Source organism: Acanthaster planci, linkage group LG12 (assembly GCF_054643075.1).
Source record: "Acanthaster planci isolate LZ-2023a linkage group LG12, COTS_SCS, whole genome shotgun sequence".
Classification (NCBI taxonomy): domain Eukaryota; kingdom Metazoa; phylum Echinodermata; class Asteroidea; order Valvatida; family Acanthasteridae; genus Acanthaster; species Acanthaster planci.
Genome location: NC_141788.1, coordinates 10782978 through 10799315, shown reverse-complemented (window position 1 = coordinate 10799315; position 16338 = coordinate 10782978). Strand labels below are relative to the sequence as shown.

The 16338-nt window shown below is 40.7% G+C and overlaps 1 protein-coding gene across 1 annotated transcript; it reads left to right on the top strand.

Moving 5' to 3' along the window:
• Positions 1 to 2683: 2683 nt before the first annotated feature.
• Positions 2684 to 15980, top strand: LOC110980150 (muscle, skeletal receptor tyrosine protein kinase-like). The gene is made up of 12 exons (XM_022236525.2): positions 2684 to 3150; positions 5015 to 5107; positions 5996 to 6055; positions 6312 to 6584; positions 8607 to 8731; positions 8946 to 9124; positions 9354 to 9593; positions 10145 to 10320; positions 10542 to 10565; positions 10723 to 10817; positions 11155 to 11308; positions 11694 to 15980. The coding sequence occupies exons 1-12, from the start codon at positions 2958 to 2960 to the stop codon at positions 12887 to 12889; spliced, it is 2808 nt and encodes a 935-aa protein (XP_022092217.2). The 5' UTR covers positions 2684 to 2957; the 3' UTR covers positions 12890 to 15980.
• The last annotated feature ends 358 nt before the right edge of the window (positions 15981 to 16338 follow it).

The window sequence follows — 16338 nt, the reverse complement described above, 5'->3', positions numbered from 1 at the left end:
AAACCAGCGGCTTGACCGAGCTCTCAGAGGGAGGAGAGGGGGGTCTCGCAAGGGGAGTTGCCACGCCCCTTGCCATGCCACTGAGTTTGTGCAATTGACAGCTGTTCAAGAACCCAAAAGGTGCATGTCTACTCTAAAGTAATACCTATCAACACACTTCAAATGACGTGGCGGCAGTTCCCCCCAAATCCCGATTTTCCGGTGGTGGAGGGGAGGGCAAGAATTTCTACGAGGACAGTTCCCCCCCCCGACTACAGCACTGTGCCCAATTGAGTTCGCATTGGTAGCTTGATTCAGCTGGCCACCATGACGTAGTTACTCGATATGAATTTGTGGCCTATTACTTTTTTTCTTCCCGAGATAAAAAATTTAAACTAATTTAAAAAGTGTCTTTGCCAATGAAGACATTTATTGATTAACAGACAAAATATTTGAATAAACAGGGCGCCCTTTTCAAATTTTATGGCCTTTGTTCACCCTAATTTTAGTATGCCACTGACCCAGTCTGTAACATACCTAAGAAAATAAATTTGGCAGAAAAATTACAATTTCTCGAACTTTGTAGAAAAAGGTGGACAATTATTTCCAATAATACCTCGGGCCTACCCAATGCACGGCGGTAGTTACGATGCACAACACTGCCGGTCTGCACTGCATCGATAGCTATGCGTTTTTGACTTATTTCAGTTCTTTCCGCGATTTATTTTTCAACTAATAATTGAATTTTTAGAAAATGTAAGTAATAAATGATTATGTATATATATTTTTTAATGTAGGAACACCAAAACTCTGACATCTCCCACCTCCATGATCATTGTGCAAACTTGTGCCATGCTGTGAATAAACAAAAATCGGTGAATTGAGACTACTCGAATTATCTGTCCCATGCTGTGCGCCATGTCACAGTTGAAAATTTGTGCAGATTAAATTTACGTCCCAAACAATGATCTTTTCGAAAGAAACAGAGTTTATGTAGGCCTACTTAGCGAAGATGCCGGGGAATGAATCGGCTGTAGTGGGACAATGATGATGAAGGGTTCTAACTCACAAGTCACATGCCTTACTTACGCCCAGCTGAAATTAGACCAACTTGAACAGTTTTAAGCCCTTTCTGGTTCTGTGACTATTAATTTATGTATACACACTACTATTCAGGATTTTATCATACACTGTACATAAAATCAGTTATTAGTGTTTTCTATTTAATCGGTAGGAAAACCCCTCGACAAAGGGCATGATTCCTTTGGCGGGGTAATCCAGCTGGAGCTGGTCAAAATTCCCGTGTTTTTCTAAAATGCTTATATGCTTACCTTTTCGTACATTTACAGTAAGTAAATTTTTTTAAAAATGAAATGAAATAAATGATATGAAATGAAACATAGGCTGGTGCACCTTCGAATGGCAAACGTTAATTTATAATTTGGGCGCGGCAACTTTGGTTCATTTTGTGTAACTTAAACCAAACATAGCTAAAGATGAGTTGATATTTGTTTACTTCTTTGAAAATCCTGGCAAGAAAGTTTATCTAGAAAAAGACTGACATATATTGCATCAATTTTTGCCTTAAATGCGTACACCCCATAATCAATTTTTATATTTGTCTTTTTCATTATATTATTTTTTACAATCAACTGACTCTCCGTTGAAGCCAAAACGATATGAGACCCAAAGGGACCCCGTTGGCATGACCACGAACGAATGGAGCTCTTAAAAGAAGCATTCCATTGATCGAAGGAGGTTTCCAGACATTTATATCCTTTAGTACGTGTTTGTCGTGGATGCCATTTTTGTACCCTGTGCATCTCACGAGTGCGCAAGCGGTCTACTTCTTTGTACCCAACTCACGAAAGAGAAATACCACGATATTCTAGGGATCATTGTGATTCAAGCAGACCCCACACAGCTTGCATGACCTGGCTTCGTAGAATCAAGTTGGCTAGCGTTTTACAATGGTAAGCTACTGTACATAGAATAGCGCACTGGTCACGTCGGCCGCATTCCACCTCCCCTTTTGCCAAAGCTATTAAAATTCATGAACCTTGGCGCTGCTATTTCCGTGAGTCATATCTGTTTGATCAAGGTAAACTGTGAACGATATTTGCATATCAGGGCATTGACTCGTTCCTCGCACACTCTCCAGTAATATCCATTTCCAGTAATATCCATTTCTGAAATGTAATTTTAGCTTTTATGGAGTAAACACGTCCTTCGTTTTGGTTTTCAATAAATGTACAAGGGACTAAATTTCTTGCCAGATTAGTTACAGTTCCGCATCATCGTTCTGGTTGTTTATCTCTGGATGCCGATATTGACACCAAATGTTTCAACAATGTATTCGAAAGACTTGTTTACTGCGTATTGCACGAAAAATTCCAGACCAATTTGCGCATATTTGCTTATGAATGGTTGTTTGCCGTTTGCCGCTTCGGAGGATCACGCCACAAAAGTTTTATAGGTGAAAGATTTGATCAGCCGCTACAAAAATAGTAAAACTGGAGATAGCAATGTACTCAGTCGCCATTAAAGATTTTCTATATATTTTTTAAAAACAATTAATGTCTAAATTTATTATGTAGTTTCTCGACAATATGCATAGAACTATTTATTTGCTACTAGTAATACTGCGACCCCTTTTTGTGTAATCGACTAGCCCCACCTGTTTACGACATGCATAATAGAAGCAGTACAATACACACAATAAAGTCGCCATATTGAAAAAGACCTAAGTCGGATGTCTCGAGAAGGCATGAAGAATTCTGCAGTTTCAGGTTAAAAAGAACCCAAAAGATGGCTCCTGAAATGCAATGTTTCTGCTGTCGAAAGATGAATGAACGATTTTCCAGAAGCAGGTAAATTTGCCTCCGTCAGGGATGATTCAAACCTGCGATTTATAGTGAGGACTGGACGGTTTGCTGTTCTGAAAGTCTGGCGGGCCAGCGAGCTCGGGCCAGGGCAGTATGGCAACGCCCGGGTGGACAGGTCGAAATGTCTCGCTAACATTCAGGCCAGACGGTGCAAGGGCTGACCATAGATGGTCATGGAGATACAGAAATTACACTTTACAAGTGATGTGGATATTTTGCCTGCTGTCTGCTGCTTCTTCCGCCCCAACGAAACCAAGCGCAACGACCGGTGAGCATGGTGAGCGTGGTAAGTAACTAAAACGTGTCTTCTTGGCGCCCCGGCCGCGTGCATGCCATGCTAAAACTGGCAGTCTAACTTAACTTAACCAACATTGGTTAATCATTTGGACAGTGGGAAAAAGTGAATGGGAGAATACAGTAGCTCCTTTTAATGTCTCTGAGGTATTTCCATGTAGTAACTTAAAAAACTTATAAAACATTATTTTTCTTGCTATATGGACAGTGCCCTCTGGTGCATATACACAAGTACACCTATGAAAATAAAACACTAAGACCAGTGGCCTACACGTTGTGCATAGTTCGTGTGTCTGGAAAGGTTGAGTGATAGATTTCCTCTGCTGGGTTCGAATCCCAGGTGATGACTTTTTCCTTCCCTAAAAACTAAGACTATTCTATTATTATTTATTGACTCTAGCATTTTATTGCGGAGGATTACATTTTCTTTTTTGATTCATAGACCTGGAGGATTTTTTTAAGAAAGAAAAGTCTGAAATTGTAAAATGGTCCGATTCCCATCTCTTAAATAAGAAAATACAATGACACTGTTTGCACAGTACCAAAGATATTTGTGATGGTAAAATTTGTAAGTCTAAAAACAGTCACTGCTTATGTTCAGTGTGTATCTGGCAAATCAACATTTCAATTAAGCCGGCAACAGGTGAAATATGCACACCCAAATATTACCATGTATCGTGTGCATACTGTATTTGCATACAGAAATTGTTTTCCCATTATTTTACTGAAAATACCCAATATGAAATGTACAGATTCAATGAAAGTGTGACTGTTGGTAGGCTAATTGAGGCGTATAATTGGGTTGAGATAAACAGCTGAAATGCATCAAGGTCAGTGGGAAAAGCAAACATTTTAAGCAGTAATACATGTCTCATTATACATGTTAAGCAGAGTGAAACAGCTGCCCCCTTATATGCCTGTTCATGGTTCCAACTTTCTGCCATTTCAGGGATGGAAATAACCCTTTGCAAATTTTGTCATTGAAGAAAAGAGATCCATGTATGGACATTGTCTTGACTGCAAACTCCTGTGTTTTCTAAATAAAGGCCTCAAAATTTTCCCAGCTAAATTTGTAGTTACCTCATTCTGATAGGCCTGTATTTTTATACCGTAGAGAAACATTAGTGATGTCCACATGTGTAATTCCTTCCTTACTGAACTACATGTATAAAACATGTCCTTGGCAATGTCAGCCGCTGCAAATATATGGCTTGTCTAATTTCTATGAAGAGGCATGGATGCTCCTGGGTATTGTCAGGCAGGGATACTCATTCCCTCCCTCCCCCTAAAGAAGAAAAACACACAAATGCACATAAGCTAGAAATATGAAAAAAGGAGTGGGGTGAAAATCACCAATTTGCTTGAAAATACTCTGAATTGATCCCTTCCTGTGCTTAGGATTTATCAGTTTCCTGATGATGAGCGTTGCTCTTCCCCCCTCCCCCAAATCCTGGCAACACCCATGTTGATGCATGCGGTATCGATACATGATACCTGTCACATGCGGAGAACCAGCATCTCGAGAAAATATCTAGAGACTAAAAGGACTACAATTTTTCATTCATGTAACCATGGTAACCAGCATAAATTGCTACCTGATAATGAATCTCATGCTGCAGAAATAATGAAAGCGTGCCTTGTTTGATTTGCACTTTGCTTAATGCATGGCAAAGAGCTGGCCAATCATCACAAATGTGTTTCTTAAATTTTGCTGACAAAATACCCCAGGGTATTGAATATGGCCTTCTATCTATTACTACACAAAAGGATGTGGAGTTTGAAAATGGTTTGCTCTCTGAATCTGAGGCGTGGTGGGCGTGCTATTTTTGTGACAAGTTCTCGATTTGTTTTTGCAGTGCCTACTTTGTCTGTGACTCCTGAAAGTCCAACAACCTCTGCAGTTACAGAGTCTACTCGCCAACGCACACTGACAGTGAAATCGTCATCAGGTACGGATAAAAAAGATCAGCCAGGGCTAAAGAGAACTGCAAGAATGGGAATGGTGTGCTAGATTTTGGGATTCTGAATTTTCAGTTTGTTTTTGAAGTATGTATTGTGAAAGAAAATGTTAATGGCGTGTTTCAGAAGAAATGTCCGCAGTTTTGTTTCTAGGTGCAAAAGATTACAGATGTACTTTAACTGCCCAAGGGCTGCTGGCGGTATTCCTCCCTAATCACAAAAATCCAAACACCTTGAAATCAAACTTTCACCTTACAGTACCCAATCACACAGACTCCAACAGGTCTTTACCTGTTTGATTTTGTTTGATTGGGTACAGCAGGCCTAACTTTAAGGTACAAAGAGTATGGACAGGCAGTACCTATTCAGACAAACTCACACACCATCATTCTGCATATCCATCCCCAACTGCTGGGATCATTGTGATCAGAAACAAGGAAATTTGTCCTTGTTATAGTAATTATTACACAATATTACATACCTACCATTTCAATGGGAAGCTTTCTATCATTACATAATCTTTAAAAGTAAAGTACTCATTTGAAATTTTTGATTGTAAAAAGTGAGAGGGCCACAGTACCTATTTAGTCACAATCCAATACCATATGGCAAGTTCCCAGTACCTAATTTCACAAATTCAAACACCTTACTGGTGTTGAAGTTTGACTTGTTAGGGATTGTTAGGGTTAATAATATTGTTTGCACTTCAATGTGAATGTTACACTTGAAACGATAGAAAAAAAACACTGACAGACCGCAAAATTTGAAAACTTAGTGTTATCATACATTTGAAGTGTTCTCAAATTTGCTTGGATATCCAAAGAATTTTACTGTTATAAATTTGTCTGAATGTTGGTATTACCTTGTTTCTTCGCCAGAAAAACCAAGGCAACCTGGGAATGTTCAAGTGTCATCCAAGATAACGGGACAACCTATGGGTAAATCTCTCAGTTTGGATTATACTAAAAGAGACCTTGAGATACTGAATTGTTAATGTTAGAGCATTGGACCTTGTAACCAATATAACAAAAAGAACCCTTTAAGTTGTTCCAAAATGACGGATATACAGTGGGAATGTTCATCTCTCTTAGAAATGACTCTGTGATTTGCTGTATTATCAATTTATCTTTGGTCAAAGAGGCTAAGAAGTAGCTCAGTTCCTTAAGGGAATCTTTTTTTCTTGTCTCCTCCTAGCACTCCCGTTGATCCTGCGCAGCCCAGAGAACAAGACGGTTGCTGTGGGTGAACGTGTGACTTTCCGCTGTCAGCCTGTGGGCCAGAGGTTACAGGTCACATGGATGAAAGATGGACATGACATCCCTAAGAACAGTTCACATTACATAATCAAGAGCAACTTCAACCTGCGGATCCCTATTATCGGGGCTTCTGATGGCGGCATTTATCGGTGTCGAGTGGAAAATGCTGGTGGGGCAGTGTACTCTGCACATGCCTTTCTCAACGTTCAAGGTAAGACAGTTTTAGTTAAGTATAAAGAATTGCAGCATTGGGTTATCTGAGTCTTCTAACGAGCTTTTACTTTTCCAGTAATGTCAGGGGTTACTACAGGGTTCTCATAAACTGAAGGCCCCAAAAAATTCTGTTACCGGTTAACCAACTGACCCTAAACTTTTTTTGTGCGGGTTGAAATTTATTTCTCATTTTTTTACAAATCCTAGTGTCTTTTCTGCCTTGACAAAACTCCTGTCAGTGACCCTTTTACGTAAAAAACTTGTGAAAACAATGAAGTTTGTACTCAAAACAGTGAAAATATATTTATTTATATAGCTTGGATCCCAATCCCATGCCCCAGTGATCACCCACAGCATATAAGCAGTAGCACAGTAGGATCGCATCATTCCTGAAGACGGACAGAGCACTCACTGTCTGAAACGTCAAGTAACGGGTTCTTTTCAGAACCACACATACTCAAAAAATTTCCATATGGTGTATCCACAAACCCTCTACCTTAAGATATCAGCAGATTATTTCACAGAACTTGATCTGTTTTGTATTTGCATATATTTTCAATATTCAGGAATTTTTTTAAAAGTTGCACCACTTGTACATGAAGCAAAGGTGTTTACACAAAACAAGGGTGTTTGCAACAAAACAAGATTCATCACCTGTCCCATAGATGTATCACAGACAATTACAACTGTTAGGATCCGAAAAGCTCCAAGCTATCTTAATAGTAATTATTCCAAAGCTTGAATTTCTCCGATGCAACAAACAAATCAAACAGGATCACACTGATATAAGGAACAAATAAACAGTTATGATTTAATGAGAATGTTACACCTAGCATGTAAAAATAAGGATGACAAAGAAAATGCTGATTGGAACTAGTTTACAACGATAAGGAGAAAGAATCAAGAAAAGATCCTATAAACAAGATCTTCTTACGGGCGAGAGCTTGGCAGGCACTACAGCAAAGAATACTGGACTCCACAGATGGCAAAAAACAGATCAGTCCTTGACAGTGCGTAATTGAGCTGCAATGGGGACGAAGACCATGTGGAATAAGAATGACTGTGATGACTGTCACAAATACAGGACTTGTTGCTCCCACAAACTGCAACTGCGAACGCGGTGTCCGGACTTTGTTGGCTAGATGTCTGTTGTGAGAAACTTTGTGCATAGTGGTGTGCACAACCCAATTCTTCATTACATTTCGACTCATCAACCATCAATATTTTTTACATGATGCGGAAGTCACTCTTTGGGTCACTTGGTAAACACCTCAAAGAAGCACAGCTGTGTTGTGTTGTGCACTGCACCAACTGTCCCTCACAGGAATATCAGATTGCACTTTTGTGCTGCCCAAGAACTGTGCCTCACTGTTCCATGTGCATACCAGTGCAGTAAACCAAATGCAGTGAAGAGGACTGCACAAAAGACCCTGGGTCATTTTGTGCTGACAACTTACTGTGTACACACTGAACCTGTGCATGTTTGAGTTCCATATAGAAACTACATGCTCACCAGTGACTGTGGGCATTTGTGCTGTAAAACCATAGGAGGTAGAATAAAGGCAAGGTTTTATAACTTCTTGTGGCATTTTTAGCCGTTGTATTCATAGACCAGATAGATATGGTCCAAGCTGAAGTTTGTTTCTAATTGAATACCCCAATCAATCGGTGCAAAAGATTGAAAGGAGAAAATATTTCGGACCTGCCAACCCTATTTTTGGGTGGCATGCAATCGGAAGCAGAACTTTATTGGGGCGAAGGAGGGCTAAGTGGGTTTGTCATGAGCCTGAGTTAAAGAAACCACCCAAATGTGGCACCATGTGTCACCTACTATTCTGTCAAAGCTTAAGAGTAAATCTTTCACCAGTGTTTCATTCTTGCAGCTTTTCATTGCATTTGTACGTGTGCTAATGACATTGAATTGGAGTGTTTGAAGTTCCCATTTGTTCTGTGTGAGAAATGCTATTTTCTCAACTCTTCGAGCCCTAATCACGGTCTTTACCTCATGATTTGGTTCCAGTTCCGGCACGGATTCTTGTTGAGGAGCAGAACTTCAATGTGTCCTTTGGCACTGTGGTCAATCTAACATGTCCAGTCATGGGAAACCCTAAGCCTACCATTATTTGGCGTCTCCACAGGGATACTGTGAGTATTCTAGTCAATGCATCCAGCACTGCCCAGGTTTAGCCTCAGTGTTTCTCTTGTACTTATGAAAATGTAACAGGAGGGTGGAGTACCGTTAGATAACTAGTGTTGTAGGCTGAGTGCTCGGCACTGTCAAATGTAAGTCCCCCGTTTGGATTTTCAGAAAATCCTGCATGCGGTATTTTCTGAATTTTTTTTCTCTTTTTCCCAGCAGATTAGAAATGACAAAACAAATCCTGTAACACCCTGGGACAAAGAGTACCTGACCATCAATGCAACCAGATCAGATAACTACACTTGTGTAGTGAAAAACACGGTTGTGTCTCAGGATGGCGAGGAGAGGAAGTATATAGCCTCACTTCAGAATAACGTCAGAGTCTACGGTATCCCAAAGTAAGCAGTTACTCAGCTTTGGAACGCTGTGCGGACCACAGGGCTGTTTGTGAACAGTGGGCAAACTAGCCTCCTTTGTGGGAATGGGTACTTGTGTTCTGATTACAGATTGTATTACATGGTTTGGCGAGCTAACTGTGTTGATTCTGAGTTTTAAGGAATTTTAAGTAACAGTAGCATCGAAAAGGGCTCTGCGAATTGATGAAATTCACATTTTGTGTCGTTGCAGTTACTGTTCGAGATATGGAGGTAACATCTGCAGGAAGTACTTGTCAGGTCGCAGCGTGTTTGTGGATGCCGACCTGTACAACCCACTGAGTCGGATGGAGCCACTCTTGAAGAGACTGACAGATCAGGTGGACAGCGTCGTCGAGAGCAGCATCTGTAAGGATGCATTCAAGTCGTTGATCTGCCACAGCATGCTGCCTGACTGTGAAAAGTCCCGTCCACAGCCCAAACCGCTATGCAGGTAAATTGTGATTGGACTGTTTGTACTCTGTAGATTTGGCATGGGAACATGCCTTTTCCGACCATGATTGTGGGCTTAAAGAGATTTTGGCTAGTGGTGATGAAGGCATTGGGCCAGATATTGCTCAGGGTAACCATCAGGGGCTACTCACTTTGGTCAGTGGCCTTGCACAGTGCTTCAGGCTCTGATGATTAAACAAAACTTGCAAGCCAGAAAAGCTGGAGATTTGAATGCAAGTAGTTTCAAGAACATTAAGTCATCAAAATGAAATGGCAATGACATGCTTGGTGTTTAGGGGTAGACACTTCATTTAGGTAGATTTGCACATCCTTTCTGATTACAATTGTAACTTCCAAGAAATGCCGAAGGCAAGATTAACAATTGTACATTGCCATTGTTACTTCTTGCGGTGGTCAGTTGGCTGGGACTCTGAAGCTGTTTGTTTTTTGGGGGGTTGATTTAGATCGTCTTATGCTGTGTTTTGCCTGGTTTCAAATCAAGCTGTTGTGATGGTTAGTAAAGATAAAGACTTCATACCCTCTGTTGTGTAGGGAGGACTGTCTCGCAGTACGCAAGGATATCTGCTTGAGTGACTGGATGGCACTAGACTGGCATAACGATGGCAAGCTTCGGCACAGACTAGGGCCTCTGCTTGAATCGTCACAGTGTGAGGATGTGCCAAGCAAAGATGCTGGCCCAGGCACCTGCAGTGATCCAAACCTGTTTGGTGAGTCAAACTAGGTGTTGATAACCAGTGGGTATGCCTTGGTTATGTTTCTATTGTGCATCGGGCACAGTGAGCCGTTCTAATGTTAGAGTGACTGAGTCCATGTTTTAGGCACCATTAATATGTGTTGTTAACGCGTCAGTGAGAAATGAACTTTTTAATAAAAAAAATTTTCTTATTTTGAAAAATTGAAATTTTTTTGTTTTTTCTGTTATTTACAGAAATCCGAGAGGACATGAAGACACGTAAGCACTTTTCCTTTCCCTTAAAATTATAGTGCATTGCTGTATTATTGGAACATTCAATGTATTTGTTCAGTCCTTAATTTCAAACTTCCTACTTTAAAAAATCTGTTGTCCCTGTTGAAAATTTAAAGTGATATATCTTTGTCATTGTGATTAGGGGATTGCGTTGACTACAGTAACAATGGTATTTACTACCAGGGCAGTGTCAATGTTACCGAGATGGGGTTACCATGCCAACCATGGACTTCCAGTGTAAGTTTACCTCTTTGAGGTTTATCAGTTAAAGATAAACACAAGAAATACTGATTAAATAGTAAACGATTCCATCCACCCATAGTTGAAATACTAAATATTAAATATATATTAAACATTTAAATATCTGTTAAATATGTTCAATTTTTTTGAGAGAGAGCAGTTGTGTTGGGAGTTTCAGCGTACATGACGCCTGTAAGCTGTTTAAAGTCTCAATTTTATATTGTCATATTTTTAGACACTATTTGAGTATTTAGGGTTACCAGGGGGTACCTGGGTTGATAAGTGTAGATAATTCAGCTTTCCTTCATGAACCATTTTGATGGTCTGTGTTTAGTACCCACAGAGCAGACGTATGTTTGTGTCGGTGTACCCTCAGCTGGTGAACAGCAGTAACTACTGCAGGAATCCAGGTGGTCTGTACAAGGAACCGGGCTGCTTTCCTGTGGGCAGAAACTCAGAGTGGCAACGGTGCAGAATACCCAGCTGTGGTGAGTAAAAATAAATGGGGAAAACTCCAAGCTTGGCTGCAGACATGAGCTGTACTGTACACAATTAGAAGAAGGAGTTTATCTCTGTGTGTGGGTTGTGGTTGGGCTCAGTGCTTTTAAATCTGCCTGCTGGCAACATTGACTTGAAATGTAAAATAGGCCTGATCTCTTGAATACCTTTGAGAATGATTCCACTAAGATCGAAAAGTGAGGGCTTCCAGTTAAGGTGTTTTCAGTTGATACATGTATGTCAGGGTCTTAGAATTTTCCTGCTGGCAATTTATAAATGTATAAATGTACTGTAGGCTCAATAAATGTGGTACATTTGAGTGACTAACTCTCTATTAACCGGCAGTTTCAACTTTGTTTTTTCTCACCTTCCCAGACGCAGAGGTGACAGTAAGTACTATGCTACCACCAGTGCCATCTTTAACCACCCGTCAGGAGGAGAAGGTCTTAGTCACTGACACACCCTATGTACATCCTGTACCAAAGGAGCCCAACAGTAAGAGGGACATCTATCTGATATGTGGCGGTGCCGCTGTGGGTGTGTGCTTCATCTGCATTGTGGTCATCGCTGTCGTGTGTTGTCGTTCCAAGCTCAACCGCTACTCCCGCTACAAATATCCAGGCGATTTGGACATCAGCAAGTTGCCCGAGAACCCCATGTATGGGAAAGACTTCAACAAGAGCTTCAACCCTCACTTGAGGCACTTGGAGTACCCTCGCAACAGCATTATTTATATTGTAGATATTGGTGAGGGGGCGTTTGGACGCGTTTTTAAGGCGATTGCCCCAAAGTTGCACCCGGGGGAAGTTTCTACCACTGTCGCGGTGAAAATGCTGAAAGCGAACGCAGATAGAGACGTTCAGGAGTACTTCAACCGCGAGGCAGAAATCATTGCCAGATTTGATAACCCTAATGTGATCAAGCTATTAGGGGTGTGCTTTGTTGGGAAGCCACTATGCCTGCTGCTGGAATACATGGGACAAGGGGACCTCCAGGAATTCCTGCATTACCATGACCCTAACAAATCTCCACAGGGCAGGCCGGGGAGTGTTTCACGGTTAACCAGTCGCACCCAACTCAACTTAGCGTACCAGGTTGCCTGTGGCATGGTCTACCTGACCGAGAAGCGCTTTGTGCACAGGGACATTGCCACCAGAAACTGCCTGGTAGGGAACAACAATGAGGTCAAGATCTCGGACTTTGGTCTGGCCCGCTACTTGGGCTCCAGTGACCACTACCTGGGCCATAAGGACGAGACCATACCCATTCGCTGGACTGCACCCGAGGCCCTTTGGCATTACAAGTTTACCACGTACTCGGATGTCTGGTCCTTTGGCGTGCTGCTGTGGGAGATCTTCAGCTTTGCCCGGCAGCCCTATGAGAACATGACCCATGAGGAGGTGTTCCTGCAGACCTACAAAGGGCACGTGTTAGAGCCCCCTAAGAACACTCCACACTGCATTTATGAGGTGATCCAGATGTGCTGTAGTCAAGACCTGAATGCCAGGCCATCTTTCCACACTCTGCGTGACACGCTAAACTCCATGCAGGATAGTGAGTCTGGTTGCTGATATTCTGGTGCAAGGCCAGACAGATTCTGTCAAACGTTAAGCATCCCTTCCCCCATTACGTTGTTTACTTGACTTGTGACTGAAAAAAAGTCTGAATCTATTTCAGTGAGCCTTGAAATTGATCAGCGTTGGCTTGATCTGCAAAAAGGATTCATTTGTTTGTCGCCAAGTCATGAGAAAATGTATTCTGAATAGTGTGTGTATTCCACCTCCGAGCAAATTCACCAAATTGAAACGGTGCCCCAGCATGACAAAATCTGCCAAAAGTATTACTTCACCATTACATCGATAGGAAATATATATAGAACCCTCAAAACTATGTTTAGAAGTAGGCACATGTCATTGTGTTATCATTTTAAAGTGTTGTGGCAGATCCTTTGACTTAGTAATGACTTCGCTTCCCCCCCCCCGGGCTTGAAAGCCCTACATGTGCATATGATGTTGGGACTTCAAACATTTAACCTTCCAAAAGCAAAGCAGGGGGATGAGTGAATTGTAATCGTTCTCACTTTTTTGTTTCCTTCCTCATTTTATAAAGCTTGATCATTTGATTTATATTTTGCCAAAAAGTTGTTTAATCTTTTGTATTTTTGTGTATATTTTGTACAATATGCCAGGAGATGAACCTTTTTATTTAAGTCTTCCTGTTCCCATTTGATCGGGGATTTTTTTTGGTTTGTTTGAAAAGTTTGTGTAGGCTAGTACTCGACAGCACACAAACTCCAACAGCTTGGGTATGCTTTGGAAGTTTTAACAGTACACATGCAATTGCGTATTTTTTGTACATGTACATGCAGTAATACCATTTATATTGGTATTCCAACTTTAAAAGCCAGTGTTTTCCCTTGCATGTCTGTATCCTCATGCTTTAGAGGCCAAATGTATTCTGTTTCAGTTTTAGAGTCACTCACTGCTTTTTTTGGGGGGGGGTCTTGAACCTTTTTATAAGACAAGGTGTAATATTTGTAAACTTAGCTTTGTCCAAGAAAGGGAAACCTTGATAATGACACATGATGTGAGAACTACACTGTACCAACGAGAAAAGTGTTGTTCCACTGGACAGAAATACTTCGTTTTCTGCACTGCCATTCTTACATTCAGAGTTCGTTTAATCTTTCAGTGCAAATAAATGTTTCCATACTGATGCATGTACGTTGTTGGGAATGCAGTGTTCGCCCAGCTAAAACGGAGCCAGTATTCCACTTGAAGCAATGGTGCTCTTATTTCATGCTTCAAAACACGATGTTAGTCGATCCCTCGAGAGAGTTTGGGGGCAAACACTGCAGGAGTCAACAGGTATGATCAGTGTTTTCACAAGACATACCTTGATGAACAAAGCTTAGGGATTCTAAGGGCTTTATAAATATCAACAAACTACTCCAGAACTCTTGACCGGATGGTCACTCAACACTGCACTCAATCTTGACTCTTGGAGTGTTTTTGCCACGCCTTTTGTACTCCGTCAAGGTACATGTACCTACGGTACCTCCCTATAAACACTTTCTGCTGACGTTGCAAAGCTCTGATGATCCCCACAGGTCATAACATACTGTGTATTTACCTGTCTGCTCGAAAATGGGTACAAAATGTTTTTTCGTTGTGAGCTACGCTTACGAGTGTACCTCTTAACAATTTGAATCCATGCAAATTCACTCAGGTTGTACAGTATGTCAGCGTGTGGAGCCCGGCCATTGCCGCTTAACAATAAAAAACAATGGCACTAGGACGTTTGTCGTTAAAAAACAAAGCAGGTGAACTTGATAGCTCTGTCATGGAGATGGTATAGACATTGGAAATGTCCATTGCTAACGGTGAATTTCTGCCTTTGACAAGCGACTGTAGTTCCCGTAATTTTTACCACACACGTTACTTGCACCAACGTCTACCTCTGGAGATAAACCCAAAGAGATGGAGAACAATTTCAGATTTAGAAGATAGAGATCCCGATAAAGTGTATGATATAAATTGGACGCATCCCTGATTAAAACCAACTGCACCAAATGGCACAATTTTGTGGGCACTAAACTCATAAGTTGTATGCATTTTGCAGTACTCTGGACTGTTTTCTTCATTTTTTTTACACTTTGTGCTGTAGGTTTTGCAATCGTTGGGTAATTGTTGTCTTTAAACAAGGAGCACACACCAGTCCCAAGTCTGCTGGGAAAAGTCCACCAGTGGAACGGCTTATCCCGAACGTTGTGATGAAATCCTGCCTAGATTTCATACGTAGCGTTGAAGTTTAGGCCAAACATGCTTTTCAATTTTGGGGTTTTGTTTTTGAAAGTTCCAAAATTACGATTAGATACATGTACAAGCAGATTATTATTTTTTTAAAGTTTTATTTCAGTTTTCCCCAGAAATGTATTCAGGTTTGGTGCAATCTGTGAGAGTTCCCGTATTCACGAATCACATGTAAATAATGGAGATTGGTATTTAAACTGTCGAACTGTAATAACGAGAAAGTCTACAAATAGCCAGGATTATTACTATTGGAGTAGCTTTTTGTACATGTGGAGTGTAGCAAGTGATCATACTTACGATTTAAAAACGACTTCTTGTATGATATTATGCAAACTTTTGTACATTTTGATGATTGAATTTGATTTAAAAGCCTTTGTGTTTTATATTAAATTCACAATAATTTATGCATTATTCAAATTTGTCTTCATGACAAGTGCAAAATACCGCAGGAGAATGTATAAGCCCATAGCAACAACATCGAACTCGACATTTCTGTTGTAAAATAAAATAATCTCGTAAGTTATGCCTTTTCGATCCTAAGACACTGAAAACGCAGACAATAAGTACAACGTGCCCTTTTTGTGTCATTAAAATCACGTTTTACTTTGTTATGCAAATATGGACTGTTTATTTTGTGTCATGTTTATTCAACTTGAAAGCATTCAGTTCTGATTTGAATTTACCCGTTAGATAGATAAGGTTATGCGAAATTCTTCGTCCTTAATATCCCACTGAATAGTTAATGTATAATTTAATAAAGGAGTGTACAATTTTGTACATTAGTTCATGTAAAGTGTATACAAAAATACGCGTATAAATAAAACTGTATCATGCTTTTTAAATTACTGAATTGTTGAGTCTCCAACGTTTAGTGTTTGCAGCATGTTGGTTGATGGTTTTGGTTTTAAATCCAGCCAAACCCTGGTCATAAGTAAATCACGTGCATTCAGTGTGCGAGTTAGTTTGTATTTAGGCTGGATGTGCCCTGAAAACTGAGGCTTGTTTTGGTGACCCCTAACCGGAAAGATTATTGTGACGTCAAAGCAATAACTGGGAACACGTTTGAGGGTGGCGTACAAAAACAAAGAACCAGAAACGGTTATTTCGTCTGACAGAGGCAAGCGTAAGGAAGCAGACGACAATGTTGAGTATCACTTTCGCTCGTGTTTCTCGTCAGTGCTGCTCTCTTTTCACGTGCATTCTAAAAG

Bases quoted from the DNA above. Each gene is read 5' to 3' on its own strand.
- LOC110980150 (XM_022236525.2), top strand. From the start codon at position 2,958: ATGGCAACGCCCGGGTGGACAGGTCGAAATGTCTCGCTAACATTCAGG. The intron at 9,125-9,353 runs GTAAGCAGTTAC...GTGTCGTTGCAG, and splicing joins AGAGTCTACGGTATCCCAAA to TTACTGTTCGAGATATGGAG. The intron at 10,321-10,541 runs GTGAGTCAAACT...TGTTATTTACAG, and splicing joins CAGTGATCCAAACCTGTTTG to AAATCCGAGAGGACATGAAG.